Raw genomic sequence first — 26,597 nt, 5'->3', positions numbered from 1 at the left:
AATGTCTTTGGGAGATGTTTTACAAGATAAGTAAAAATACAATACAACATAGATAGTGTTAATGTGGTTTTCTAAGTCAATATGTGGCCTGCAGGGATCCATTTCTATTTGAGTTAACACCACCGGATGGGTTGCGGTGGGAAGAAAGTGAAACATAATGTGAGGTGATCACTACAGTCCAGGTGGGTAATGAGGTCTTGTACTAGGGTGGGAACTGAGAGGGAAAAGATGGATTCAAAATTTAGCACAGTTAGAATCAATAGGACCTAATAATTGTTTAGACAAGAGAGGCAATCAAGATGGAAAGCCTAGGGTTTTTCCAAAGAAACCCAAGCCATCATCACTAGAGCTGGACATGGTCGCCTGGGACCTCTCCAGAGACTCCTTCTCCAGGAGCACCAAAACTGGGGAGGCGCATCCAGAATGCTAGCTCAGAGGCCTTTAACCTACTCTTCTGTCCTTCATGTGCCAGGGGTTCCAGCAGTGAGATGCTCCTCACATCCCTCATTGCTTTGGGCCTGACTAATGCGCGGCACCTCAGATCTGAGCCATCCACGAGTCTCTCTCCCAGCCCTTAATCTCTAGGAGATCCGACTGGACCCTTCTTGCTGTCAGCCACCTCCGTATCTCAAGAAGCACTTGTTTAATAGAGACCCTTAACTGACATTTCTGATAAAGAAAGAATATTTATTTTCAGCACTCTCCATCTTCTGAGGTGCAGTGGGGGTGGAAGGGGATTATGTATACATATGTATGTGGATGCAGATTTGTTGGCAGAAATTCCTCTTTCTTTAATGGGCAAGATATTCAGCTGTTCAAAATGCTTCCCCCTGCCACCCTGCCAAGTGTCAGGGATACCTCCTACGGTGGGCAGAAGAAGCCCAGGCTCAGCTCTTCAAAGAGAAAGCCTGATGGATTCCAGGACACGTGGCTGGCATCAACCTAGGTGGGCCCAGTCAGAGAATAATCAGCAAAGTCCTGGCAGCAAGGAACTGGAATTCAGAGCCAGGCTGGGTAGCCAACTACACCAGGACCCCACTGCTGGTAGGTGCAGAGAGAGGTCTTGTGAGATGTGGGGCAGCTAGGTGGCCCTGAAGTCAGGAGGACCCGAGTTCAAATCCAGCCTCAGACCAAACACTTGACACTTACTAGCTGTGTGACCCTGGGCAAGTCACTTAGCCCCAGTTGCCTAAAAAAAAAAATTGGGGATGTCAGAGCTGAGAGGGCCCTTAGAACCTGGAATGTCAGAGCTGGGAGGGCCCTTAGAACAGAGAATGTCAGAGCTAGGAGGGACCTTAGAACACAGGATGCCATATCTGGGAGGACCTTTAGAACACAGAATGTCAGAGCTGAGAGGATCCTAAACACCCTCAAATATCAAAGCTGGAAGGGCCCTCAAAGATTATCTAGTCCATCTTTCTCATTTTACAGAGAAGGAGGCTAAACCCCAGAGAAGGGAAATGACTTCTCCAAAGCCCCACAGAGAGCTAGAGGGAGACCTGGGAATCGGACTCAGGTCTTCTCACTCCCAGGCCGGTGCGCTTCTTGCTATAACGCTCCATTGCCCAAAGGAAGCTCATTTCTGTCATCATGTCTTGTCACCAAGGGAACCAGGAGTGCATAAATGACAGCCTATATATAATATAATAAATACAGAGCGACTGTTGACAATAATTTGCTCTGAGGAGAGTGCCAGCTTCCAGGCTAGTAGTTTTCTGTAGTACGGAGCGACCCAAGGGGAAGAAAGAAAGGAAGGAAGGAAGGAAGGAAGGGAGAGAGAGAGAGAGAGAGAGAGAGAGAGAGAGAGAGAGAGAGAGAGGGAAGGAAGCATTTATCATTTACTATGTGCCAGGCATTGTACTAAACACTCTATAAATATTATCTCATTTGATTCTCACAACAACCCTGAGGGATAGGTGCTATTATCCCTTATTTTAGTTATTATTCATTTGACAATTGAGGAAACTGAGGCAGCCAGAAGTGCAAGTGACTTGCCCAGGGTCACACAGCTAATAAGTGTCTGAGGTCAGATTTGAACTCAAGTCTTCCTGACTCCAGGCTTAGCCATTAATCAGCTTCTACACCTTGCTGCCTTAGAGGAGAGAGGGAGCTGTAGATGTGGAGTCAGAGTTGAGTTCAAATCCTGGTTCTGCAATACCTGTATGGCCTTGGACCAATCATTCTACCTTTCTAGGCCTCAGTTTCAGCACCAATAAGACAAGAGGGTTGTACTAGATGTCCTTTCAAGGGTCCTCCAGCTCTTAATCCCTGACCCTGTGTCTTGAGCACCAGCTGATATATGAACCCCTCAGGAGAAGCTTCATCCAGGTTGGGGAGGGGGAGAGCTGAGCAGCTCCTCTGTGTCAGGCAGAACAAGGCCAGGCCTTTTTTTCCAGCAGTATTTGAAACGTCCTGCCCTTGTTGCTCTCCATGTGGAAAAGGACTCTTCCGGGAGAGGGAGGGTTTTGGGAGGGCCTTGGCAGTAGCAGTCACCCCACTTACCAGCCCCTGGAATAGAAACCAGGAATGGTGCTTTTGTAAACTGTTGGGCTGCCAGGCAACAATAATAATGATAATAATAATAATTTGCATTCCTATAGATCTTAAAATTTTGCAAAAGTACCTTCTTTATAGCTCTGAGGCAGGTAGGGAAGGTGTTATTTTATAGATTAAGAAACTGAATCCCAAAGAGTTCAAATGGCTTGCCCAGGGGTGACCCTCTAGGTCCTCATGGGTGGCCCATTGACTGAATCCAAACTTCTAGAGGGCCATGTGTGGCCTTGAGGCCACAGGCTCCACATCTCTGGGCTTGCCCCAGTATCCAGTATCCTAGGGGTCTCTAATCCAGGTCCTCTCCCTCCAAGCCAAAGGAGTGGATGAAAAGGAAGCAGGGAAGAGCTCAGAAGCCGGCCAACTTTGCATGTTCTGCATGGGCTGCTCCCCTCCCATTTCCCTATTTGAATACCATCGCTTTCCCCTTCACGGCCAAATCAGGGCTCCTCCTTGGGAAGAGCCTGTATTGGGGAGGGGGGCGCAACTTTCATGCCACAAGAGCGTGAAAACCAAAGGCTGCTTGGCTGTCTTTTACTTTGAAATTTCCTGGGGATCCTCATTACCACAGGCAACATCAATTATTCACTCAGGGCTCCCTGACCTGTTTGGCTCCAGCTGAAATCTGAAGGCAAAATCTCCATTAGCAGCCTGCCCTGCTGGGAGCGTGCAAAGGAGAGTCTTATTGGCAGTGGGGGTGGGTGCGGGGAGGGGAGGGCTTTGTTGCCTGCCTCCCCCACCCCCTCCAGGTTCAGCTCCCTCCTCCAGCCCCAGCCCCTCAGACACTGGACGAGCCATAAGTCAACCCCGGGGCTGGGGCCGCTTTGACAGTTATCCTATAGCTCCCCTTCCACCTCCCAAGGACATCGAAACCCCTCCATACGTGGAAAGAGGAATCACAGAGGCAGAATCTTAAGGGATACAGTAATGCTCCATAAATGGCCATCCGTCCTCTGCCTGAAGATATGCAGGGAGCAGCGCCGCGTTCCCCCTCCATCCTGAGGCAGCCTGGGGCGTTTTGGGTCCGCTCTGGTTGTTCGGAAGTTTTTCCTGACCACGAGCCTAAATATGCCTCTCTAGCTTCCGCCCATTGTCCCTGTGTCCGCCCTGGGGACCAAAAGAACACAACTGACCCCTCTTTCACATGGCAGCCCTTTGAGTACTTGACCCTCCCCTCCATACTCCCACAGGCTAAGTGTCCCAGGCACCTTCAAGCCATCTGAATAGGTCATCCTCTGATCCGTGGTTCTTCCTAAAAGATGGCCCCAGAATGGCAGCCGACCATGAGGGGGAGGACGGGAGAGGTCATGGGATCATGGGATTCTGAGCCAGAAGGGACCCGGGCTAGTCTAACCCATTTTATAAATCAGGAGACAAAACTCCGAGAAAAGAGATTTGCCCAAGAACGCATGGGTAGAAAGCAGCAGAGCTGAGGTTTGAGGGAAGGGCCTCTGTCTCCAAATCCATCATTTGGATCAATGCAGTTCAAACTCCTGCCCAGTGGAACAATCTTCTCTCTGATGAGGGATCATCCTTACTTACTTTTTGGATGAATGAATGAATGAATGAATGAATGAATGAATGAACAAACGAACAAATGAAAAAGCATTTAAGTGCTTCCCATGTGCCAGTCACTGTGCTAAGCACTGACGATATAAATAGAGAAGAGAACCCTGCCCCTAAAGAAGCTTTGTTTTAAGTACCCTCCCAGCTCTGACCCTGTATTCTAAAGGCCCCTCCCACCTCTGACACCCTGTATTCTAAAGGCCCTCCCAGCTCTGACACGCTGTGTTCTCAGGTTTCTCCTAGCTCTAATATTCTGTGTTTTAAGGGCCCTCCCAATTCTGACATTCCATGTCCCAAATCCCTCCGCTCTGACCTTCTGGATTCTAACGCTGATTCCAACTCTGATATTCCGTTTAGTTTGTGATTCTTCTAGTGGCTTGTGACAGGTAGCACCCGAGACAGGCATCTGATTCTGGGTAAGGACCAGTCTTTAAGACCTTTGATTCTAAAAACAGCCAATAGCAGGCATTTGGAAAGAAGTGGCCCAGCCAGTGGGATGATCTGGGAATTGAGGCTCTAACTCTGGCCTCGCCTCTGAATGTCCACCCTCCTAGCCTCCCACACTGCCTCCTGCCTCTAAAGCTAATTAATGATTGCTGCTTCCTGCATATGCCTCTGGAATGAGGGGAGAGGGCAGAAGTGAAGTCTTTGAAAGCTGGGTGTTCACTAAGGTGCTTGCTTATCATTACTGTTTTCATCAGTGTTGCTATTTCAGCCTCCTCCAGTAAGTTCTTAGTGTCCTGGTTCACATTCCTCATAGAAAGAAGTAAGGTGGGCAGCCATTTATAGAGGAGGTAGCTTTGGTACACAAAGGAATCTTAGAGAGAAGTCACTAGCAGTGGGAGACAGGAAAGGCGTTCTGCAGAGCTGAATCTTAAGGGAAGCCAGGACATCTAGGAAGCAGAGCAGGCCAGGGAGAGCGTTGCAGACACAGGGTGCAGCCAGTGAAAAGGCCCGTTGTCAGGAGCAGGGCCATAGTCAAGGCACCGGCAAGAAGCCAGTGAATGGCAGAGTCTGTGAAGGGGAGCAAGGTATCAGAAGACCAGGGAGACAGGCCGCAAGCCGAGTCATGAAGGGCTTTAGAAGTCAAACGGGGGACTCTATATTTGATCTGGGAGTTAATCGGGAGTCCCTGGAGTTTATTAAGTGGGGGGCAGGTGATGACTTAGTGAGAGCCCAGGACAGACTAGGTCTGGATATTTAGATCTGGAAGTCACCTATATAGAAATGGCAGTTGGGCCCATGGGAGCTGATGAGATCACCAAGTGGGAGAACATAGAGGAAAAAGAAAAAAGGGATGAGGACAGAGCTCTGGGGGACACCCCCAGTTAGTGGACGTGATCCGGATGCAGGAGGGGCAGAGGAGGCGGAGGAGGAGCAGTTAGATAGGTAGGAGGAGAACCAGAAGGGAGCAGAGAGTAGTGTCACAGTCTATGGAGAAGTCAAAAGGACGAGGATTGAGAAAAGGCAATTTGATCTGGTAATTAAGAGCTCATTGGGTAAGCTTGGGAGGGAGCAGTTTCAGCTGACTGAAGGTAGATTACACAGGGCTGAGAAGCTTTCTGTTGTTCCGTCGTGTCTGACTCTTGATGATCCCATCTGGGGTTTTCTCGGCAGAGATATTGGAGTGGTTGGCCATCTCCTTCTCCAGTTCATTTTACAGATGAGAAAACTGAGGCAAACAGGGTGAAGTGATTTGCCCAGAGTCACACAGTTAATAAGCATCTGATTTGATTTGAACTCACAAAGATGAGTCTTCCCGACGGCAGACATGGCGCTCTGTGCACCGTGGTGCCACCTAGATGCCTCTGCAGAAACCAGTGGACACCCTTAGCGTAGACAACATTCTCAGGAGTTTGGTGAAGAAAGGAAGGTGAGATAAAGAACAATACCTGGTGATGATGGTCAAACCAAGTTAGGGTTTTTACAGGATGAGAGAAGACATGAGTGTGCTTGTAGGTAGACAAAGAGTTTGAAGATGAGCTAAAGCTCAAACTAAAGCGTGGGAATGATTGAGGGCTGAGGGGGCAAACGTGGAGAAGACAGAAGAGAAGGGGGATCGGGGGTGCACGTGGAGGGGTTTGCCTTATAGAGAAGGACTGAAAGAGAAGATGGTGGAGGAAGATGCCGGAATGACATGAGATGAGGAGGAGGGGAGAAGAGGGAGCGCTCTCTCTCTCAGCAGAAAAGCCTCTTTTTTTTAGTGAAGTAGGAGGTGAGCTCTTCAGCAGAGGGTGGAGGGAGGGGATGCCATGGGAGCTCGAGGAGGAGAGAGGAAAAAGTTTGCAAGAGCTTCTGTGATGAGTGGGATAGGGAGCAATTAGGGAGATGTAAAAGGACTTACTTGTCTGTGCAGTCCCAGTTGAGATTAGGTAACAGAAATTTGAAGTGGACCTAGTCAACATGGTTTTATGATTTGTTCAGCTCTATTTAGCAGCATATAAAGAGGAATAGAGAGGCAGCAGCTAGGTGGTGCAGTGGATAGAGCGCCAGGCCTGGAGTCAGGAGGACCTGAGTTCAAATGTGACCTCAGACACTCACTAGCTGTGTGACTCTGGACAAGTCACGTAACCCTGTTTGCCTCAGTTTCCCCATCTATAAAAGGAGCTGGAGAAGGAAATGGCAAACCACTCCAATATCCAAGAATATCCCAAATGGGATCACGAAGAGTTGGACACAACTGAAATAACTGAGCAATGACAAAATGGGGTTAATAATAGTACCTACCTCCCAGGGCTGTTGTGAGAATCAAGTTAATATTTGTAAAGCACCTGGTACGCAGTAGGTGCTTAATAAATGCTTATTCCCTTTCCTTCCCTTTTATAGGCACCATAAACCCTGGATTAAATTGTGTGTTCCTTGAAGACTGTGCCATTTTTCATTTTTGTCACCCCAGATCCAACATGTGGCTTTGCCCAATCAGTATTTATTGAGTTGTATACTCTAATAACCCTAACAATAATAACCTAAGAACAGGTTCTGTACCTAATAACTCACATTTATATGGGCTATGCTATTTCTGAGGCATTTTGAATATGTTATTTCATTAGGTCCTGACGACAACCCTGTGAAGGAGATTCTAGGAGTATTATTATTGCCATTTTAGAGATGAGGAAACTGAGGCCAAGAGAAATGAAGTGACTTGAAAAGGCGGTGTAGGGCAGTGGAAAGGACACTAAATCTGGAGTCAGAGGACGTGATCAGTTAATCCTATGACTAGCATAAGGCAATGTCCTCAGTAAATATTGAAACCTGGCCTCGAACCCAGGTCTTCTGACTCTTGAGCCTAAGGCCCTTTCCACTACCCCACACCATCTAACTGTAAATTAATAATGATTGGATTTATGCACTTTCCCCTGGGAAACAGCCTTGGCTAAATAGACTCTCCAAAAGTGAATCACTGATTTTGAACAAGTAGATGCCTGATGGCAGCTGGGAGATTGTTTGCTCTGGGTCCTGGATAAAGAGAGGACTTGATCTCTGTAGTCCTGGTGAATTTAGCAGAGCCTGCAGGTGAGTTAGAGGCCTACCATCCCCGTGCTTCTGGTTTCTGCACTTCTGTCTTTGGGCCCCTTCAGATCCCAGACCCCCAATCCTCGTGGGGGCTCCTTGGATGCAAGCAACACCTACCCAGGCAAGGTCATTTCGTGAACCTGGAGTCAGAAATCTCCACCATTTCTTAGCTTTATGACCTCAGACAGGTCCACTTCCTTTCTCTGACTCAGTTTCCTCATCTGTAAAATGGGGATAATATTCCTTGTACTCTGACTCACAGGGTCGTTGTAAGAATCAGTTGAAAGGGGGCAGCTAGGTGGCGCAGTGGATAGAGCTCCAGCCTTGGAGTCAGGAGGACTTGAGTTCAAATGAAGCCTCAGATACATGACACTAGCTGTGTGACCTTGGGCAAGTCACTTAACCCTGATTGCCTCACCCCCCCCCAAAAAAAAGGCAAAACGAATCAGTTGAAAACAGATGTAAAGCATTTGGTTAACTTGAAAGCCAATAGCTATGATTATCCTCTGATTATCTGTATGAGCTTAGACAAGTCACTTCTCCTCTCTGATACCTCACTTTCCCAATCTGTAGAATGGGTAGGATTATGTTTGTACTCCATACCACTTATGGTTGAGTCATAAGATTATAATATTGAGAACAGGAAGTGACCATTGGCTCACTGGAAACAAAACAGCATGGTATGGTGAGAAGAGCACTGGGGCTGCAGTCAGAGCACCTACCTCGGATCGGTCTGCTTGTGTGAAGGTGGATTCCGTTTCCTCATCTTTAAAATGAGGAGATTGGAAGTCCCTTCGGGGGAAACTGAGGCTCACAGGTTCAATGACTTGACTAAGGTATCCCCTGTAAAAGGACGCAGGTAGGCGATGGCGATGGTAATGGCAGCTGCTTCCGTCTTTACAGCGGCGTCAGCAGGACCTGGGGCTGGGCGTCTCTGGGGAGCAGCATCCTGGCAGAGTTTGGCTCCCTGCACCTGGAGTTCTTGCACCTCACCAAGATCTCCGGCAACCCGATCTTCGCTAGAAAGGCAAGTGTCAGAAGAACGCCTTCCCCTTTGGGTAGCGGCGGGGCATGGGTCACACCCTTTCAAATGGGCTGTAAGGAAACGTCTGCCTCTCGGGGCGGGGGGAGGCGCCAACCTCCTAGACACACACGAAACACATGCTCCTTTGGGTGACAGCTGGTGCTGGGGAGGGTGGGCTCAGGGAGCCCCCGGGTGCTGGGAGAGGCTCGGGGAGAGCCAAAGAACTTTGCTAAGAGGAAAGTCTGCACCAGGCTGGGTTAGCTCGGTGGCAGGCGTCCATATGCGCAATCCGAGCAAGATGCCACAGCGTCGGCTCCGCTTGGCAGGGACTGGCCCCATGGTGCAAACATTGCGTCTTCTAGGCTGGCGGCTCTGGAGGTGCACCTTTGCGGTCTGTGCTGTTTGCAGAGCCGCAGACGCCGCAGCCTCCACGCCGGCGCTAGTGTTGGGTTAGTGCTAGCGAAGAGACTATTATGTAGCAGTGTGCACCCCGGCTCAGGCTGCTCGGCAGCTGCTGGGTTATTTAGCGATCCGAAAGTGGAAGGAGCTGCCTCGGGAGGTAGTGAGTTCCACATCAGAGCCATTTTCTTCAGCTCAACAAGCACTCATGAAATACCTACTGTGTACCGAGAACTAGCACTGGGTACTGGGGATACAAGGACAAATAGCCCCTGACCTCAAGGAGCTTACAGTCTAGCAGGGAGAAATACCATGTAGACAAGCAAATTCTCTCTCTGCCTCCCTCTCTCTCTCTCTCTTCTCTCTCTCTCTCTCTCTCTCTCTCTCTCTCTCTCTCTCTCTCTCTCTCTCTCTCTCTCTCTCTCTCTCTCTCTCTCTCTCTCTCTCTCTTTCTCCTTCTTCTCTCTCTCTTTCTCCCTCCCTCTCTCTTTCTCTCTCTCTCTCCTTTCTCTCTTCTTCTCTCTCCCTCTTTCTTTCTCCCTTCCTCTCTTCCTCTCTCTTCCTCCTCCCTCTTTCTCTCTCTCTCCTTCTTTCTCTCTTCCTCTCCCTCTTTCTTTCTCCCTTCCTCTCTTCCTCTCTCTCTTTCTCTCTCTTCCTCTCTCCTCTCTCTTTCTCTCTCCTCCTTTCTCTCCTCCTCTCTCTTCCTCTTTCTTTCTCCCTTCCTCTCTCCTCTCTCTCTCTCTTCCTCCTCCCTCTTTCTCTCTCTCTCCTTTCTCTCTTCCTCTCCCTCTTTCTTTCTCCCTTCCTCTCTTCCTCTGTCTCTCTTTCTCCCTCCCTCTCTTTCTCTCTCTCTCTTCCTCTCTCTCTCTCTCTCCTTTCTCTCTTCTTCTCTCTCCCTCTTTCTTTCTCCCTTCCTCTCTTCCTCTCTCTCTCTTTCTCCCTCCCTCCCTCTCTCTTTCTCTCTCCCTCCCTCTTTCTCTCTCCCTCTCTCTCTTTTCTCTTTTCCTCTCTCTCTCTCTCTTCCTCTCTCTCTCCCTCTGCCTTCCTCTCTGTCTCTTTTTCTTTCTCCTTCTCTCTCCCTCCCTCTCTCTCGTTATCCTTTGGGTGGGGATAGGGAGAGGCTCTAGCAGCTGGAGGAGCAGGGAAGGGGGAGGATTCAGAAGCATCTGAGAGTTTCAGTGTCTTCCTTGTCACACAATGCCCTCTTAGAAGCCTCTTCTAGAATATGGAAGCACCCCGAGGAAGGGACAGCACCCATATGCTTAAGACAAGGGTAGAGAACCTGCAGCTTCAAGGACCCATGTGGCCTTCTAGGTCCTCAAGTGTGGCCCTTTGACTGAGTCTGCGTTTGGATCCCTACCCCTGGCTTAGGATGATGGTCAGAGAATCTTTGAGTTGGAAGTGATCTGGAGAATCACTGACCAAAATTCCCTTCCTGAGGAATCTGATTCCTTCCAGAGTGTCCTTGACAAGCGGTCCCCTCCACCTTCAGCTTCAACACCTCAAGCCGATGTTATTGAATCTCAGAGCTGAAAGGGACTTCCGAGGACATGTGGTCCATCCTGCAAGAGGTCAGGACATCCCTAAAACGGGTGGTGGACTAGCCTCTGCAGGAAGGCCTCCAGGCATGGAGGACCCACTGTTCTGAGGCGGCCCATCCTACTGTTGTGTATAGGTCTTAGGAAAGTTTCCTTACACCCCTCAGTGTAGCCTCTGCATCTTCTGCCTGCTCGTCTTAAGTCTGTCTCTGAGGGCAAGCAAAAGAAATCTATTCCCTCTTCCCTATAATAACCTCAGAGTCATTATACGGCATCATGTCCCCCCCAAGCCATGACCTTCCCAAGGCTAGAACAGCTCCTTCTCTGGCATGGTGGTGGAGTCCTCTGCCCTCTGAGTTGCTCTGGGCTGCATGGGTATACCATGTCATTGCCTTTTTTCAAATGGAATACCCAGAACTGAGTACTCCACATGTGATCTGCTGAGGGCAGAAAGCCACGGGACCATCCTGTCCCTCATTCAAGATCATCCACTTTTGCTAATACAGCCGAAGAACATATTCACGTCTCTGGCTGTGGTATCCTACTGTTGACTCATACCCAAATTAAGTCTATTCAATCTCCCAGGCTCTTTTCACAGGACCTGTGGTTCTTTCCCCAAAATAAATAGTGCTAGCATTTACATAATGCTTTGAAGTTTGCAAGGCATTTTACACACAGTGTCTCCTTTTACCCTCACAACAAGCCTGAGAGGTAGGTGCTGTTGTTATCCTCATTTTACAAATGAGGAAACTGAGGCAAACAGAAGTTGCCTCAGAATTTGCCCGAGGTGTCTGAGACCAGTTTCAAACTCCTGGGTCCTGGGTCCTGTGCTCTGGTTCCACTGCATCATCTGCACTGATTTCTTAAACTAAAACTGTAGGCTTTTCCACTTATCGCTGTTGTGTTTCTTTTTAAATTTCATTTGGGCCCATCATTCTAATCTGCTGAAATCATGGATCCTGAATCTATTTTATCTCAAGATGAAGATAAATGGTCACCATCCTTTCTGGAATAACCCTTAAGATTTTTGAAGCCATCTGGCCGCCCTACAGATTTCTCCATGCTAATAACTCTTTCCCTACACACACACACACACACAACACACACACACACACACACAACACACACACACACACACAGCTCTTTGCTTTTCTCACTAGACTCTTATTTTCCAAGCCTTTCATCCTCTGCATTATCATCCTTTTAACCTTCTCCATCTCCCCCCCCCCATTTCTGGCATTACCTAGGGTATATCCTTTATTCAGGATCTGACTAGTTCCAAGAATAATGGAAAGAGGCCTTCCCTCCAGCCCTGGGGTAACCTGAGAGAAGGAAGACGACACGAGCGATGCCATGCTCATGCAGCTGATTTGGGCTGTGAAATGCGAAGATTTCTTTCCAGTTAATTTTTCTGGACCATTTACATTCTGGGCCTATTTTCGTCCCCCCAGTCATGCCTCCTGCTGAGGTGATTATTGGCAGGCCACAAATTGGCCCAAATTCTAGATGGGGCCCATGCCTATGGTGGGATCTAATTTAACCTGCTCAGCTGCTCGCCGCCAGGACAGCTGGAAATAGCTTGAGGTACAAGCGCATCCTTGCCCTGCTTTAATGGGCTGTGTTAATGGGAATGGAAATGAAACCTGACTTGGCAGATTACAGAACCCATGCTCTGGAAAAAAGGGTCTGACAGCTCAAACGCTGGCCCTCCCTTGCTCAATTTGTAGATAAATCTATTAACAGGAACATCTCCGGGGGAGGGGCCTGTCTTTCTTCTGAGTGGCTCCATAGTATGTAGGATTTAAAATATCACTATATGCTAGCCATCAATATGGAGGTCCCAGTCACTCTCCACCCAAGAGGGTGATAAGGGCATTTAGAGTTAGGGTTTGAAACTTAGAGAACTGAGTTCTTAGCCCCAGCTTGGCCACTGATTCGCCGAGGGTGACCTTGGACAAGATGCTTCTCTTGAACCTCGGTTTCCCCAACCCACAAGATCTTGGGCAACCTCAGGCTCATCAAACTAGACCCAAGAAGGACCTCAGAGGCTACCTAGTTCAACCCTCTCATTTTACAGATAAGGAACTGAGGCTTGAGAGTTGAAGCAGGAACCATCATTTCTAGAATGAGGAAGATGATGATCCAATCATCTCTAGGAGATTATATTCAGTTCTGGCTGCCACATTTTAGAAAGAATGTGGACAAACTGGAGAGCATGCAGAGAAGGGTAACCAGGAACGTTAGGGAAGTAGAGACCAGGCCATGGACAGGTAGATTGTAGGATACTGGGCTGCTTAGCCTGGAGGAGAGAAGAACCGGAGGAAACAATTACTGCCTTCAAGTATTTCAAGGGCCATCACATGGAAAAGGGATTAGCCGTGGCTAATTCTACCTGGCCCCAGAGGACCAGACGAGAGTGTACACTTAATGCTTGTTCAGTTGAATTGTTGAACAGATGGGTGGAAGTGATGTTGTGGTCTATGAAATAAGAGGGCTTGAAAGATGGTCTCTTAAGGATCATGCCCGCTGTAGCATTCTGTGCTCATTAAGGTCCCTCCCAGCCTTTAGGTTCTATTCTACAGTTTCTCCCAGCTCTTATATTCTGGAGGACCTTCTGGCTCTGGCATTGTATTCTTTTTTTTTTAAATTCACTTTTATAAAATTTCAAGTTCCAAATTTTTCACCCTCCCTACTCCCCAAGAGGGCATGCAATGTGATGTAGGTTATATATATGTACAATCATATTAAACATATTTCCACATTAGTTATGTTGCGAATGAAGAATCAGAACAAAAAGGGGAAAACCGCAAGAAAGACAAAAACAAACATACAAAAAAAGAAGATAGTGTGCTTCAATCTGCATTCAGACTCCATACTTCTTTTTCTGTATGTGGATAGCATTTTCTATCATGAGTCCTTTGGACATGTCTTAGATACTTAAATCATTGCACTGTACTGAGAAGAACTAAGTCCATTCAAGTTGGTCATCCTACAACATTACTGTTGCTGTGTACAATGTTCTCCTGGTTTTGCTCATTTCACTCAGCATCAGTTCATGTAAGTTTTTCCAGGTTTTTCTGAAGTTTGCCTGCTCATCATTTCTTATAGCACAATAGTGTTCTATTACATTCATATACCACAACTTGTTCAGCCATTCCCCAACTGATGGGCGTCCTCTCAATTTCCAATTCTCTGGTGTTGTGTTCTAGGGTCCTTCCAACTTGGCCATGCCATGCTTTATGTTCCTTCCAGTGTCTGGCGTTTCATGTTCTAAGGATCCTTCCCAGCTGAGAATTCTGTCTTCTGGAGCCCCTTCCAGTTCTGACATTCTATATTCCAAAGCCCCTCTGAGTTCTACCATTCTATGCCCTGTGTCTGTTCTTGTTCAGTTGCGTCTGACTCTCGTGACCCCATTTGGTATTTTCTTGGCAAAGATACTGCAGTGGTTTTCCATTTCCTTCTCTAGCTCATTTTACAGATGAGGAAACTGAGGCAAACAGGGTGAAGTGACTTGCCCAGAGTCACACAGCTATTAAGTGTCTGAGGCCAGATTTGAGCTCAGGGAGATGAGTCTTCCCGACTTCAGGCCTGGTACTCTATGCACAGCTAACAATGGCCAGCGTGGGACTCTAGCCCTGTGCAATTTGGGGGAAGTAATTTCCTTTCTCCAAGCAGGCCTCTATTTGGCTTCAACCAATTTCTTTCCAAGGTCCTTAGCTTTGTGTAACACTGTAAGCATATTTATACTTGAGCTGCCTGCAGCCCTAGGAAAATCCTAGGAAAAAAATCCCTGCCTACAAGAGATGCATTACACACACACGCGCACATCTAGACACACACACACACACACACACACACTCACTCACATATGTATGCATACATCATATACACATACATATATACAATATGTATATACATATATAATAACTAGCATTTTAAGGTAGTAGTACTTAAAGGTTTGCAAAGAATTTTATAACTATTATCTCATTTTATCCTCACAACAACTCTGGGAGGTAGGTGTTATTATTATATTCCCATTTTTACAGTTTAGGAAACTGAGGCAAACAGAGGTTAAATTACTTGCCCTGAGTCACACAGTTAGTAATGATCTAAGGCTAGATTTGAACTTAAATCTTCCTTTGGGATTTCTTTTCTTTTTTTGGCCAGGCAATGGGGTTAAGTGACTTGCCCAAGGTTACACAGCTAGTAAGTGTTAAGTGTCTGAGGCTGGATTTGAACTCAGGTCCTCCTGACTCCCGGACCAGTGCTCTGTCCATGGCACCACCTAGCTGCCCCTTCGCATCTTCCTTTGGGAGGAGCAGCTAGGTAGTACAGTGGATAGAGGGCCAGCCCTGGAATCAGAAGGACCTGAGTTCAAATGTGGCCTCAGACGCTTACTAGCTGTGTGACCCTGGATGAGTCACTCAACCTTGGAAATGGCAAAGCTCTCCAGTATCTTTGCTGAGAAAACCCCAGATGGGGTCGTGAAGAGTCTGACATGACAGAACAGCAGCAGCTCCCTTTGGGTAAAGGGGCTGGTATCACAGGCAGGGAGCTAGGGGCAGGGCAGAGAATGGTCAGGCCCCTTGCCCTTTGTATCCGCAATGGAAGCACAGTGCCTGGCACATGGTGAACGCTGAACAGATACTTGTCGGCCGACTGACTGACCAAGCAGGCAGCTTCGAGGGAAAAGGCGAGGCCAGCCGCTGCCCCAGACAGAAAGCACCGGCCGTGGCGTGCCACTGGCTGCCTAGAGCAGGCCTCTTATTCCTGAGTGCCTGGGAGATGGCAGATTTGTCTGCATTTAAATGGGCACTCTGCTTGTGCCTGTGGATAGGGCAAAACCATTCTGCTCCTTCATGGAAATGAGGAATCCCCCCTTGTCTTCTCTCTGTACAGGTAAAGAACATTCGCAGGGTCCTCAACAGGACCGAGAAGCCCAAAGGCCTCTACCCCAACTTCCTCAGCCCCGTCAGCGGCAGCTGGGTCCAACGTACGTAGTGCAATCCTCCGGGATGTGTGTGCTCACTGAAGAAGGCCGGTGTGTTCGGGGGGCACTTCTGTCGTTCTCTTGTTGATGCTACTAATCGTTAACAAGAGTACTTAACTAGTTATGACTAATAATAGCTCTAAAGGCAGCAGGGCATAGGAGATAGAGAGCTAGCCTTGGAGACAGAATACTGGCTGTATGGCCCTGGGCAAGTCACTTAACCTCTTAGGAGCCCAGGTATCTCTCTAAGAAGATAAATTTTAGCAAAAATGCTGACCCAAATTGGCAGAGCGAATGTCCTCACTGGGAGGTCCCTTCACCTGCAAAACCACGGGTCCAGTGCAAATAATTATTGCTAGCTAGCATTTATAGAGCACTTAAAGACTGGCAAAGCACTGTTTCTATAAATGTCAGCTCGTTTTATTTTCCCAACAACCCTGAGAGGTTGTGGAGTGGAGAGTTATTTGTATCTGTCAATCTACAGATATACAATTAAGCTATCGTTATTATTTTTACATATGAGAAAACTGAGGTAGACAGAGGTTAAGTGATTTGCCCAGGCTCACGCACTTTAAAGGTTGCAAGGTGTTTTACCTATGTTAACTCATTTGATCCTCACAACAACCTGATGGGGTAAGTGCAATTCTTCTCATTTTTACAGATGAGGAAACTGAGGCAAATAGCAATTACATGACTTGCCCAGAGTCACACAGCTGGTCTCTGAGACTGGATTTGAATTCAGGTCTTCCTGACCTAGGCTCAGTGCTCTATCCACTGTGCCATCAAGCTGCTTCTAGTAACAATTATAGCAAGGATAGGGACTGGACCTATCTGGTATAGGGAACTCCCAGGTGAGGAAACTTCCTCTACCAATGCAGGTTAGCACCTTCTGTGCCGCTTTCTGTTTTAGAGAGTTGCCTGAAGCACTGAGAGGTTAAGATAGTTACTCAGGCTTACGTGGCCTATTATGTGTTAGAGGCAGAACTTGAACCCAGGTCTTCCTGACTCTAAGGCTAGCTCTCTATCCACTATAACAAGCTGCTTCTAACAACAACAACAACAACAACAATAATAATAGTTCATATTTCTATAGTGCTTAATGGTTATGGAACATTTGTGTTTTGTTATCACATTTGAGCATAGCCCTGTGAGGGTACTGTCCTAGGCACAAGGGGCTACTTTAGAACGTAGACTACTTCCACCTCACTTCCTAGCCTGTGCTTTCTCTACTCTGTTAGGCTGCTTTCTATGCCACAAGCTTCATTAATGCCTCCCAGGGGCTAAGCAAATATGCTTTGCTCCTGCTACATTCGTGACCCATCACCTCTGCAATCACATCTCCTGCCTCCATCCATTGTGGCAATAGCCCTCACAAGTAGGAGCTGATTGATTCAAGCATCGCTCATTATCCCCCCACTTCTTACAGTCTCTTACTGAGGCCACAGCCCCCTACAGGCCTGGGAAAGCTCCTGCCTTGGTTTACAAAAAGGGGCTCCTTCACCCTTCCTTATCTTCCCCACCACAGGTCTGAGTGTCCTCTGAGTGTGCCAAGAACCTCCCCGACTCTGGCACCTAGAGCTCTTGCCAAGGCTCCTTACAGGATGGGCCGCAGACATCAGACTCTATAACAAGGACGCTGACGGAGTCTATAAAGTCCACTTTCACTTGCCGGGGTTATGGCCTGAGGGCCACTTGGGGAGCTTTAAGCGGTTGGAACAAGAACAGATAGTGTTTGGCTGGCCCTGTCACTCCCAAGTCCCTCTGAGGGGGGATCAGCTCAGGCCAGGGAAGAATGCTTTTTTCTGGCTCTGCGCGTCTGGTACATTACTGCCCTGAAACAGACGTTCAGTGACAACAAGAGTGTGACGGGGGACCCAGGGTGCAGAGAGAACCCGAAGGCCCTGGACAAAGGCGAGGGCCTGGATCAGGCCATGGAGGGGAAGGAATAAGCCCAGGATTTGGAGCCTGAAGATCTGGGTTCAAATCCAGGTTCTGATAACTTCTTAGCCATGTGACCTTAAGCATATTATATAGCCTCTCCAGGCCCGTTTCCTCATGTGTAAAATGAGAGGTGCAGTGGAAAGAACTCTGGATTTGGAGTCCGAGGACCTGTGTACAGATCCAGTCTCTGTTACTTTACTCCCCCATTGACTCAGCCAAGACTCTGCTTTGGGCCTGTTTTCTCATCTATAAAATGAGGGCATTGGAGTAGAATGATCTCTAAGGTCCCTTGCGGTTCTAGCTCTTTGAGTTATGATCCTATGTGGGCGTTCTTAACTTAGGGTCCATGGATCCATAGGTAGATGTCAGGGGATCCGTAAACTTAGATGGGAAAAAAAATGGATATTTTTATTTTCACTAACCTCTAGCTGAAATTTAGAATTTTCTTTAACTGTCAAAGGGGCAACAGATATTCTGAGAAAGGGTCCACAGTCTCCACCAGCCTGCCCAAGGGGTTCTAGACACAGAAAGGAAAAGAAGGCCTAGATTAGGTGATCCCTTAGAGGCGCCTTAAAGCCCCAAATCCTGGGCTCCCAGAAGGCAAGGCAAGCTGTGTCATTGCTGGCTTCAGCCATATGTCCCTTCTGATTTCTCTCTGTACTTTATACGGAGAAGTCTGGACATTCTCCTGGACTCCCAATCCTAGACGAAAGGACACAAGAGACATTCCAATTTAGCTATAACCTAACCTAACCAGGAACCCCCAGCAGAGGGGACAGCCAGGTGAAGTGGAGAGAGCACAGAACTTGGAGTCAGGAAGACTGAGTTCAAATCTTGCCTCAGACACTCTTGGGGCCAATCATATAAAAATCTCTTGATGCCTCAGTTTCCTCATCTGTAAAGATAGGGATAATAGCACCTATCTCACTGTTATTGTGAGGATCAAATGAGTTAACATGCGAAGTACTTTGCAAACCTTAAAGTGCTATATAAGTGCTACTTATTATCATCATCACCATCTCTGACAAGTGGCTGTTAAGACTCTATGTGACAGGGAACTTACTACCTTTTTCAGTCTGCTCAGCAATACTGGTCCTCCCACCAAGGGAGAGTTAATAAAGAATGGGAGACTCTCCAAAATGGGTAAATAATGAGAACCACAAAGGCCAGATATTTTCAGGACAGCCTTGCAAATAGGCTGAAATACCCACGGAAAGTCAGAATTTCTGCCAGAGAAGGATCATCTTTAGACATATGTATATATAGGGTGTGCTTGGCACCTTGGGGGCACAAAGAAATATAAGGCTCAGATTTCTTCCCCAGCTCCCTGTTGACTGTCTGGTTGGTGAAATAAGACATTCAGACCTAATAATTAAAAACAGAAGACAGGATGTGCTAAGTGCCCAATGAGCAGGACACGTGGTAAGTTCTAGGGCTGCTCAGAGGAGGCATCAGCGTGGGCTGGGGAAGTCTAGAAATAATTCCTGGAGGAGATGGGCCTTAGACAGGGGTGGGGAGCCTGCGGCCTCGCGGCCACATGTGACCTCTCTAGGTCCTCGGGCGCAACCTTTTGACTGAGTCCAAGTTTTACAGACCAAATCCTTTTATTAAGGGGATTTGGTCTGTGAAGTTTGGATTCAGTCAAAGGGCCATATTTGAGGACCTAGAGGGCCACGTGTGGCTTCAAGGCTATAGGTTCCCCACCCTTTGACTAGACTCTGAAAAAAATGGGCTTTCCATTGGAGGAGAAAATGGAATTGAGGGGGTGGTTTAGTAATGTCTCCTTTATGTGTTTGATTTGCACAGTTTTTTCATATTGCTTTTGTCAAAACTGGTTGTGAGACCGATGGCAGGTCATTAAATCCCTGAGAGCAGCCAGGCAGCCTCTAAAGTAGAGCTTCTTAACCTGAGCTCCATCAACTTAAAAAAGATTTTTTTTTAACTCAGTATAACCGGTTCCCTTTGTAATCCTCTGTGTTCTATTTTATGCATTTGAAGACTCCAGTTTTGAGAGGGGATCCATAGATTTTATTGGGCTGCCAAAAGGAGGGGCCCAGGACATCAGGAAGGTTAAGGATCCCTGGCTCTGAGATTATAACTGATCTGGAGATGACGGGATGGGACTTTTTGGAAGCTGTCTGCTCCAACTCCCCATTTTGCAGATTAGGAACTGAAGACCCAGGAAGTGAAGTGACTTGTCCAAGGTAATGCAGGGAATAAGTGTCAAAGGTAAGGTCCTGTAACTCCAAAGTCAAAGGGCTTTTTCCATGATGCCAGGCAGAATCTGCAGCGTTAAAGGAGAGTTTCCTCATTATTCCACCAGCCAATGAAATAAGCTGGGATTTGCTTCCCCCGCCAAAGAATTATTATCATTATTATTATTGTTGTTGTTGTTGTTGTTATTATGATTTTGCAGCACATCCCCAAAATCTTAGTGCAGTCTTGGGCTTTAATGAGTTTAAAAGTGCTCTAAGTTTTTGAGACAGTCTGGAGAGAGAGATGTAGAGATCTGGGAGTAGCTGACACTGATGTGAGAACTGATGAGAAAGAGAGTCCAGTGTTGAGAGAGAAGAAGGCTCAGGACAGAGCCCTGACAACCACCGTGGTGAGGGCAGGGGAGATGGGTAATGGTGATCCAGCAGGGGAGCCTGGGAAGAAGCAATAGGTGGAGAAGTGGGAGGAAGCAGCCTCACAGCAGCCGAGGAAGGAGAGAGAGAGAGAGAAAGAGACAGAAAGAGAGAAGGAGGGAGAGAGAGACAGAAAGAGAGAGAGATACAGAGAGGGAAAGACAGAGAGAGGGAGGGAGAGAGAGACAGAAAGAGAGAGATGCAGAGAGGGAGAGACAGAGACACAGAGAGAGAAAGACAGAGAGAGAGAGACAAAGAGAAACAGACAGAAAGAGGGAGGAGAGAGAGAGAGACAGAGACAGAAAGAGAGAAGGAGGGAGAGAGAGACAGAAAGAGAGAGAGAGAGAGAGAGAGGAGGGAGAGAGAGACAGAAAGAGAGAGAGATGCAGAGAGGGAGAGACAGAGACAGAGAGAGAGAAAGACAGAGAGAGGAGAGAGACAAAGAGAAACAGACAGAAAGAGGGAGGAGAGAGACAGAGAGAGGGAGGGAGAGAGAGACAGAAAGAGAGAGAGATGCAGAGAGGGAGAGACAGAGAGAGAGACAGAGAGAGGAGACAGAAAGAGAGAGAGATACAGAGAGGGAGAGAGAGAGAAAGAGGAGGGAGGGAGAGAGAGACAGAAGAGAGAGAGATGCAGAGAGGGAGAGACAGAGAGAGAGACAGAGAGAGGAAGGGAGAGAGAGACAGAAAGAGAGAGATACAGAGAGGGAGAGACAGAGAGAGAGACAGACAGAAGAAGGATGTGGTCAGTAGTAGCAAAAGCTGTAGGGAGGTCAGGGTGGATAAGGCCTGAGAAATAGCCATTGGGTAGAGTGGTTGAGGTCTAGTTTGGGGGGGGGGGGTCAGAAGGCAGATTGCAACAGATTAAGAAAAGAATGAGTGATGAGAAAGTGGAAGCAACAGACAGATGATAGTAACAGCTAGCGTTTTATATAGTATCTACTCTGTGCCAGGCACTGTGCTAAGTGCTTTACAAACAGTATCTCATTCAGTCTACACTGGGAGGTAGATACTGCTATTATCCTCATTTTACAGTTGAGGAAAGTAAGGCAAAGAGCAGTCAAATGACTTGCCCAGGGTCACACAGCTAGTAAGTGTCTGAGACAAGATTTGAGCATGGCTCTTCCTGACCCTGGGCTCAGTGCTCTGCGCACTTTGCCACCCAGCTGCCTCTTAGCAGCCTCCTGAGCAGATGATTCTGTTTAGTGATTGGGCTGTGACTGGGAGATGAGTAGGATGAGAACTCAGGAGGACCATGGGGTTCACGAAGGCCTTTTAGGATGGGGGCAGGGAGCAGCCAAGGAGCCAATGGGTGGAGCCTGAAGATGGGAGGGGAAGATGAAGGGGGCCAGATGCTGCCAGAGCTGAGTGGGGGTGTGCAGGAGGGCAGGTACAGGAGCTGACCACGCTCGGAGTCAGAAGTAAAGGATGGCTATGTGACCGGTAACAAAGAGGCTCTGAACTATGGGGACGGGCAGGGGGAAGGGGGAGCCAAGAGAGGCCGGCCTTTCATTGCTCATTTTACAAAAGGAGGAGCTGGAGATCCCAAGTGTTTGAATGACTCTTCCTGGGTTTCATTCCAGCTCTTCTGCCTCCATACCCAGTGATCTTTTCACTAACAGTGGCGAGGTGGTGCAGTGGATAGAGCCCCAGGCCTGGAGGTGGGAAGGCAGGAGTTCAAATCCAGCCTCAGACCCTTACTAGCGTGTGACTCTGGGCAAGTCATTTAACTTCTGTTTGCCTAAGTTTCTTTATCTGCAAAATGGGGGTAATGACAGTGCCTCCCTCCTAAGTTGTTGTGAAGATCAAATGAGATAATGATTGTAAAAAGCTTAGCACAGCACCTGGCACATAGCAGGTGCTTTGTGGATATTAGCTATTATTGTAATGCCCTCATGCTTTGTGCTCCCAGGACCCTTCCAGCTTGGCTGTTCTCTATTCTGAGGCCCTTTCTAGCTTGAAGTCTGTGTTCACCTACAACGTTCTATCTGAAGGGTCTCTGCAGCCCCAGCACTGCAAAGCTCCTTCCACATCTGGTGTGCATCCATCCCTGACATGCCCAGGACCATAGATTTAGAGCTGGAAGAGACCTCAGAGACCACCTTGTCTACTTTCCTTTTTTTACAAATGGGGAAACTGAGGCCCAGTGGTAGAAGCAGGCTTTGAACTCAGGTCCTCTGACTCCAGAGTCAGAATTCTTTCTGACTGTACCACACTGCCACCCTTAAATGAATCTATGTTCTAAGGGCCCTCCCAGCTCTGACATCCTGTGCTCTAAGGGTCCTCCCAGCTCTGACATCCTGTGTTCTAAAGGCCCACCCAATTCTAACATTCTGTGTTCTTAGGCCCCTCCCAGCTCTGACATTTTAATTTTCTCTGAGCAGAATGGGCAGTTTCCTCATCTCTAAATGATATAATGATACCCATCTCCCAGAACACTGGTCATCAAAGGAGACAACAGGTATGAAAGCCCTTTGAAAACTGCAGGCATCACACAGTTACCGAGGCTTCTCTGCTGTGCTAGACACAGGAAGAGCCTCCTCTGGGGTCCCTGAAGGACCTGAGAACTGTGAAGTTCTTTGCATGTCTATGAGGCCAGGAGGTCCAGAAATTATGACCTCCCCTCGCCAGTGAGCTCATCCCCTTGTGACCTCTAGCAAAAACCTCTTACGAAGCAGAAAGTATTTTTAACCAAATCACGCCGCTGCTAGACCCTCAGCACTGGGAAAAAAGGATGGTCTGAATTACTGATGATGGTCACGAGAGGAGACAGCTCAAGAATTGTGGCTTCTCTTAATTGCAAGACACTGACGAGAAGGAGATAACTCTTTTGCCCGGTGTTAACACAAAGCCAGTGCCACAGACCACCCCCCCCAGCAGGGCAGGCAGCGCCCAGCCTAAACAGTTACCTTTCTTTCCAATCCAAGAGGAAACCTCCTACAGGGAATCGTAATTCCTCCTCATGCTGTGCCAAGAGTGCCAGGCTGGGCAGAAATCTGTTATGCATGGAAAATTGTTCTCCATTAATAAAATATGAGGCCTGTGTCTGGCAAAGAGCAAGCATATGGTTATGGATTAAGGGATAAAGGACATTGGTCATGGAGCCAAAACACCCAGGTTTGATCCCCCAGCCCTGATACCTGCGAGCTGAGTGTGCTCCTGGGCAAGTCAAGACGCTTTGGCTTCCTCACTTTGGAAGTGAGCACAGTGATGCCCTATCTACCACAGAGCACTGTTGTGAAAATAGCATTCTGTAAACCTTGAAGCACTGGACATGGGGGGTGTGATGGAGTATCTGAAAGGGGCCTTAGAACCTAGAATGTCAGAGCTGGGAGGGGCCTTAGAACCTAGAATGTCAGAGCTGGGAGGGGCCTTAGAACACAGGATATTAGGCCCTTAGGACACAGGATGTCAGATTTAGAAGGGGTCTTAGAACACAGAATGTCAGAACTGGGAGAGAATTTAGGGATCATCTTATCCAACCCTGTAGTTTTTGAGATGAAACTGAGGTCCTTTGAAAGGAAAGTAGCTTGTCCGAGTCAATGCTGGGACCAAGCCCCTGGTCTCCATCCCTAAGCTCAGTCTGGCCCCTTTCACTTCAGGCTGTTGTCAGGATGCCCGTCCTGGTGGGGACAAACATTAGAACAAATGCCTCAAGGTCCCAGTTGCCTCATCCCGGGGACTGTCGCTTACAAGGAGTCAGGTCAGGGAGGGATGAAGCATTGATACAAACCCAGGCCCCAGCACGAGCAAGGCAAACCAGGCTGAGAACGCCAAGAGAAAGCCAAGCGGGTGGGGGCGTGCAAGCACCCCACCTGCACCACACTGCCTGGTAGCCAAATAGCTGGCATTTAGATAAGGCTTTAAGGTTTGCAAATTGCTTTACAAATATTATTTCATTTTTTACTCACAACAACCCTGAGAGGTAGGTGCTATTATTATCCCCATTTTATAGATTAGGAAACTGAGACTGAGAGATATCAAGTGACTTGCCCAGGGTCACACAGTGTCTGAGTCTGGATTTGAACTCAGGTGTTCCTGACACCAAGTTCAGTGCTCCATCCGCTATTCCTAGCTGCCTAGAAATGCGGGTGACGGTGGGGTGGAGGGGGTGGTGCCTCCCACAATCCTTTCAGAACATCAGAGGGCCAGAGCCCAATGGTACAATGGCACCAAGAGGGTAAGTCTGCCCAGGGAACTGCCCACAGTAGGTGCTTAATAAATGCTGATTGAGCCAAACTGGTTCAAGAGCTTCTTTGCACCTGATTGCCCCTCGGGTAATTGTTGGACTCCATTTATTCTAATTTGCTCAATTTAAACCCTGTTCTTTTCTGAAGTCTTTGCACTGGAGGGTTTAAGTGACTAAATTAAGTCTCATTTGCACATCTTTAGCCATTTATGAACCTGCCCAGCATTAATTACCATGTTTGTCATCAAGTAATAAAAGTCTCCGAACTCTCTACCATCGATTATGTTTTTTAAAAAAACCCATAGCTCATTTACACTTAATAACTAGAAGGCCCTGCTCCACTCAGATGATTTATGTCTGCTTTGGAGCAGGCCTGTCCATTTGGCCTAGATAACCGCGAACATTCAACCAGCGATGGTCATAGAATTATAAATCTCAGAGCCTGGAGGGTTACCTCAGAGGGCACCCCATCGGTCCCCTATGTCAGCATGAATCCCCACTACAACGCACCCAGCAGGTGCCATCCCCCCAAGCTCAGCTTAAAGACCTTGAAGGATTGGGAATTTACAGCCACTTTCCATTCATTTTGTTTGTATTTAGTATGGCCTGGAATCAAGAAGACCTGAGTTCAAATCCAGCCTCAGACACTTAGTAGCTGGGTGACCCTGGACAAGTCACTTCACCCTGTTCACCTCAGTTTCCTTATCTGTAAAATGAGCTGGAGAAGGAAGCGGCAAGTCGCTCTGGTATCTTTGCCAAGAAAACCCCAGAAAGTTGGACACGACTGAAATGACCGAACAAGAATGGTGACAACAGTCTGTGCTTACCTGTGGATGTTTCTCACCAGACAGAACGTGAGCTCCTTCGGGAGGGAAATGTCCTCCTTTTGTCTTTCTGTGCCAAGAACCGAGCACACCCTGGCACGGGGCAGAGGCGTTGACCAGGGCTTGTCAGTTGACTGACCCTAAGACAGCCCCTTCCACTTTGGGGCAATTTTAATGGGTTTTTGTTAAATGGAGCTGAAATCTGCTTCCCTCTAATGACGCAGCTCTAGAGTGGAAGGAACTTCAGAGGCTGGACCACCAAGGCCCAGACAGGAGACTTGCCAAGGTCAGCCAGTATGGGTCAGAGGCAAGATTTGAACTCAGGCCCCTAGACTCTAAAAGCAAGACTTTATGCTGAACCGCAGCATTTACCCACTGGTTCTTATTCCCTATTCTGCCTCAGCAGAGCAGGCCTCAGCGTGTTTCTACCTACTTCTTCTTCCAGTACTTGAGAATAGAGACCGTGTTCCCCCCAAAAAAATCTTCTCTTCTCCAAGCTTACTCCTCAGTCACTCCTAATATGGCATGATCTTTGGTCCCCTCACAATCTCAGTCACCCTTCTTCATTCTTTCTAAGTCTAATTCCTTCCTTCCTTCTTCCTTCATTCTTCTTTCTTTCCTTCTTTCTTTCTTTCTTTCTTCTTTCTTTCTTTCTTTCTCTTTCTTTCTTTCTTTCTTTCTTTCTCTGTCCCTCCCTCTTTCTTTATCTCTTTCTCCCCTTTTCTTTCTCTTTTTCCTCTCTGCCTCCCTCCCTCTCTTTATCTCTCTTCCTTCCTTTCCTTTCCTTTCTTTCCTTTCTTCTTTCTTTCCTTCCTTCCTTCCTTCCTTCCTTCCTCTTTCTTTCTTTCTCTGTCCCTCCCTCTTTCTTTATCTTTCTCCTTTTCTCTTTCTTTCCTTTCTACCTCTGTCTCTTTCTTTCTCTCTCTTCCTTCCTTTCCTTCTTTCCTTTTTTCTTTCCTTCCTTCCTTCCTTCCTTCCTTCCTTCCTTCCTTCCTTCCTTCCTTCCTTTCTTTCTTTCTCTTACTGATTAACTCCGCACTGGCCTTCAGCCCCCACACAAGAGCTCTCTGCATGGGCGGCTGCTCTGGGCCATCTGGCCAGTTGCATGGTAACCATTTTTGTGCCTCCTCTCTCCTCACAGACCATGTCTCTATTGGAGGACTCGGGGACAGTTTCTATGAATATTTGATCAAGGCCTGGTTGATGTCAGCCAAGACAGACATAGAAGCTAAAAATATGTACTATACTGCCCTCGAGGTAAGAAGCTGGTTCTGTCCTTTTGGTAACAGGTTGGTAATTAGCTGCCTACAATCACCAAATCCTAGTGCTGACAAGGATCTAAGAGGTCATCTGATCCATACCACAGGGACTTTCCAATGTCCTGAGGGGGATGAGCCAGAGTCTTTTCCTATGGCTTTATCACAGGTGCAGGGCAGC

The 26,597-nt window shown here is 47.7% G+C and overlaps 1 protein-coding gene across 1 annotated transcript in view; it reads left to right on the top strand.

Moving 5' to 3' along the window:
* Positions 1-26,597, top strand: part of MAN1C1 (mannosidase alpha class 1C member 1) — a 210,370-nt gene that overhangs the window by 169,755 nt on the left and 14,018 nt on the right. Inside the window, exons 6-8 of the mRNA XM_020983147.2 lie at positions 8,533-8,656; positions 15,490-15,583; positions 26,302-26,417. Coding sequence (XP_020838806.1) covers positions 8,533-8,656; positions 15,490-15,583; positions 26,302-26,417 — 334 coding nt within the window. The remainder of the gene's footprint in view (positions 1-8,532; positions 8,657-15,489; positions 15,584-26,301; positions 26,418-26,597) is intronic.

This window comes from Phascolarctos cinereus, unplaced genomic scaffold (assembly GCF_003287225.1).
Source record: "Phascolarctos cinereus isolate Bilbo 61053 unplaced genomic scaffold, phaCin_HiC Scaffold_726;HRSCAF=1367, whole genome shotgun sequence".
NCBI classification, from domain to species: domain Eukaryota; kingdom Metazoa; phylum Chordata; class Mammalia; order Diprotodontia; family Phascolarctidae; genus Phascolarctos; species Phascolarctos cinereus.
Note: the sequence above shows the minus strand (reverse complement) of the source record. Positions and strands in the feature narration are given on the sequence as shown.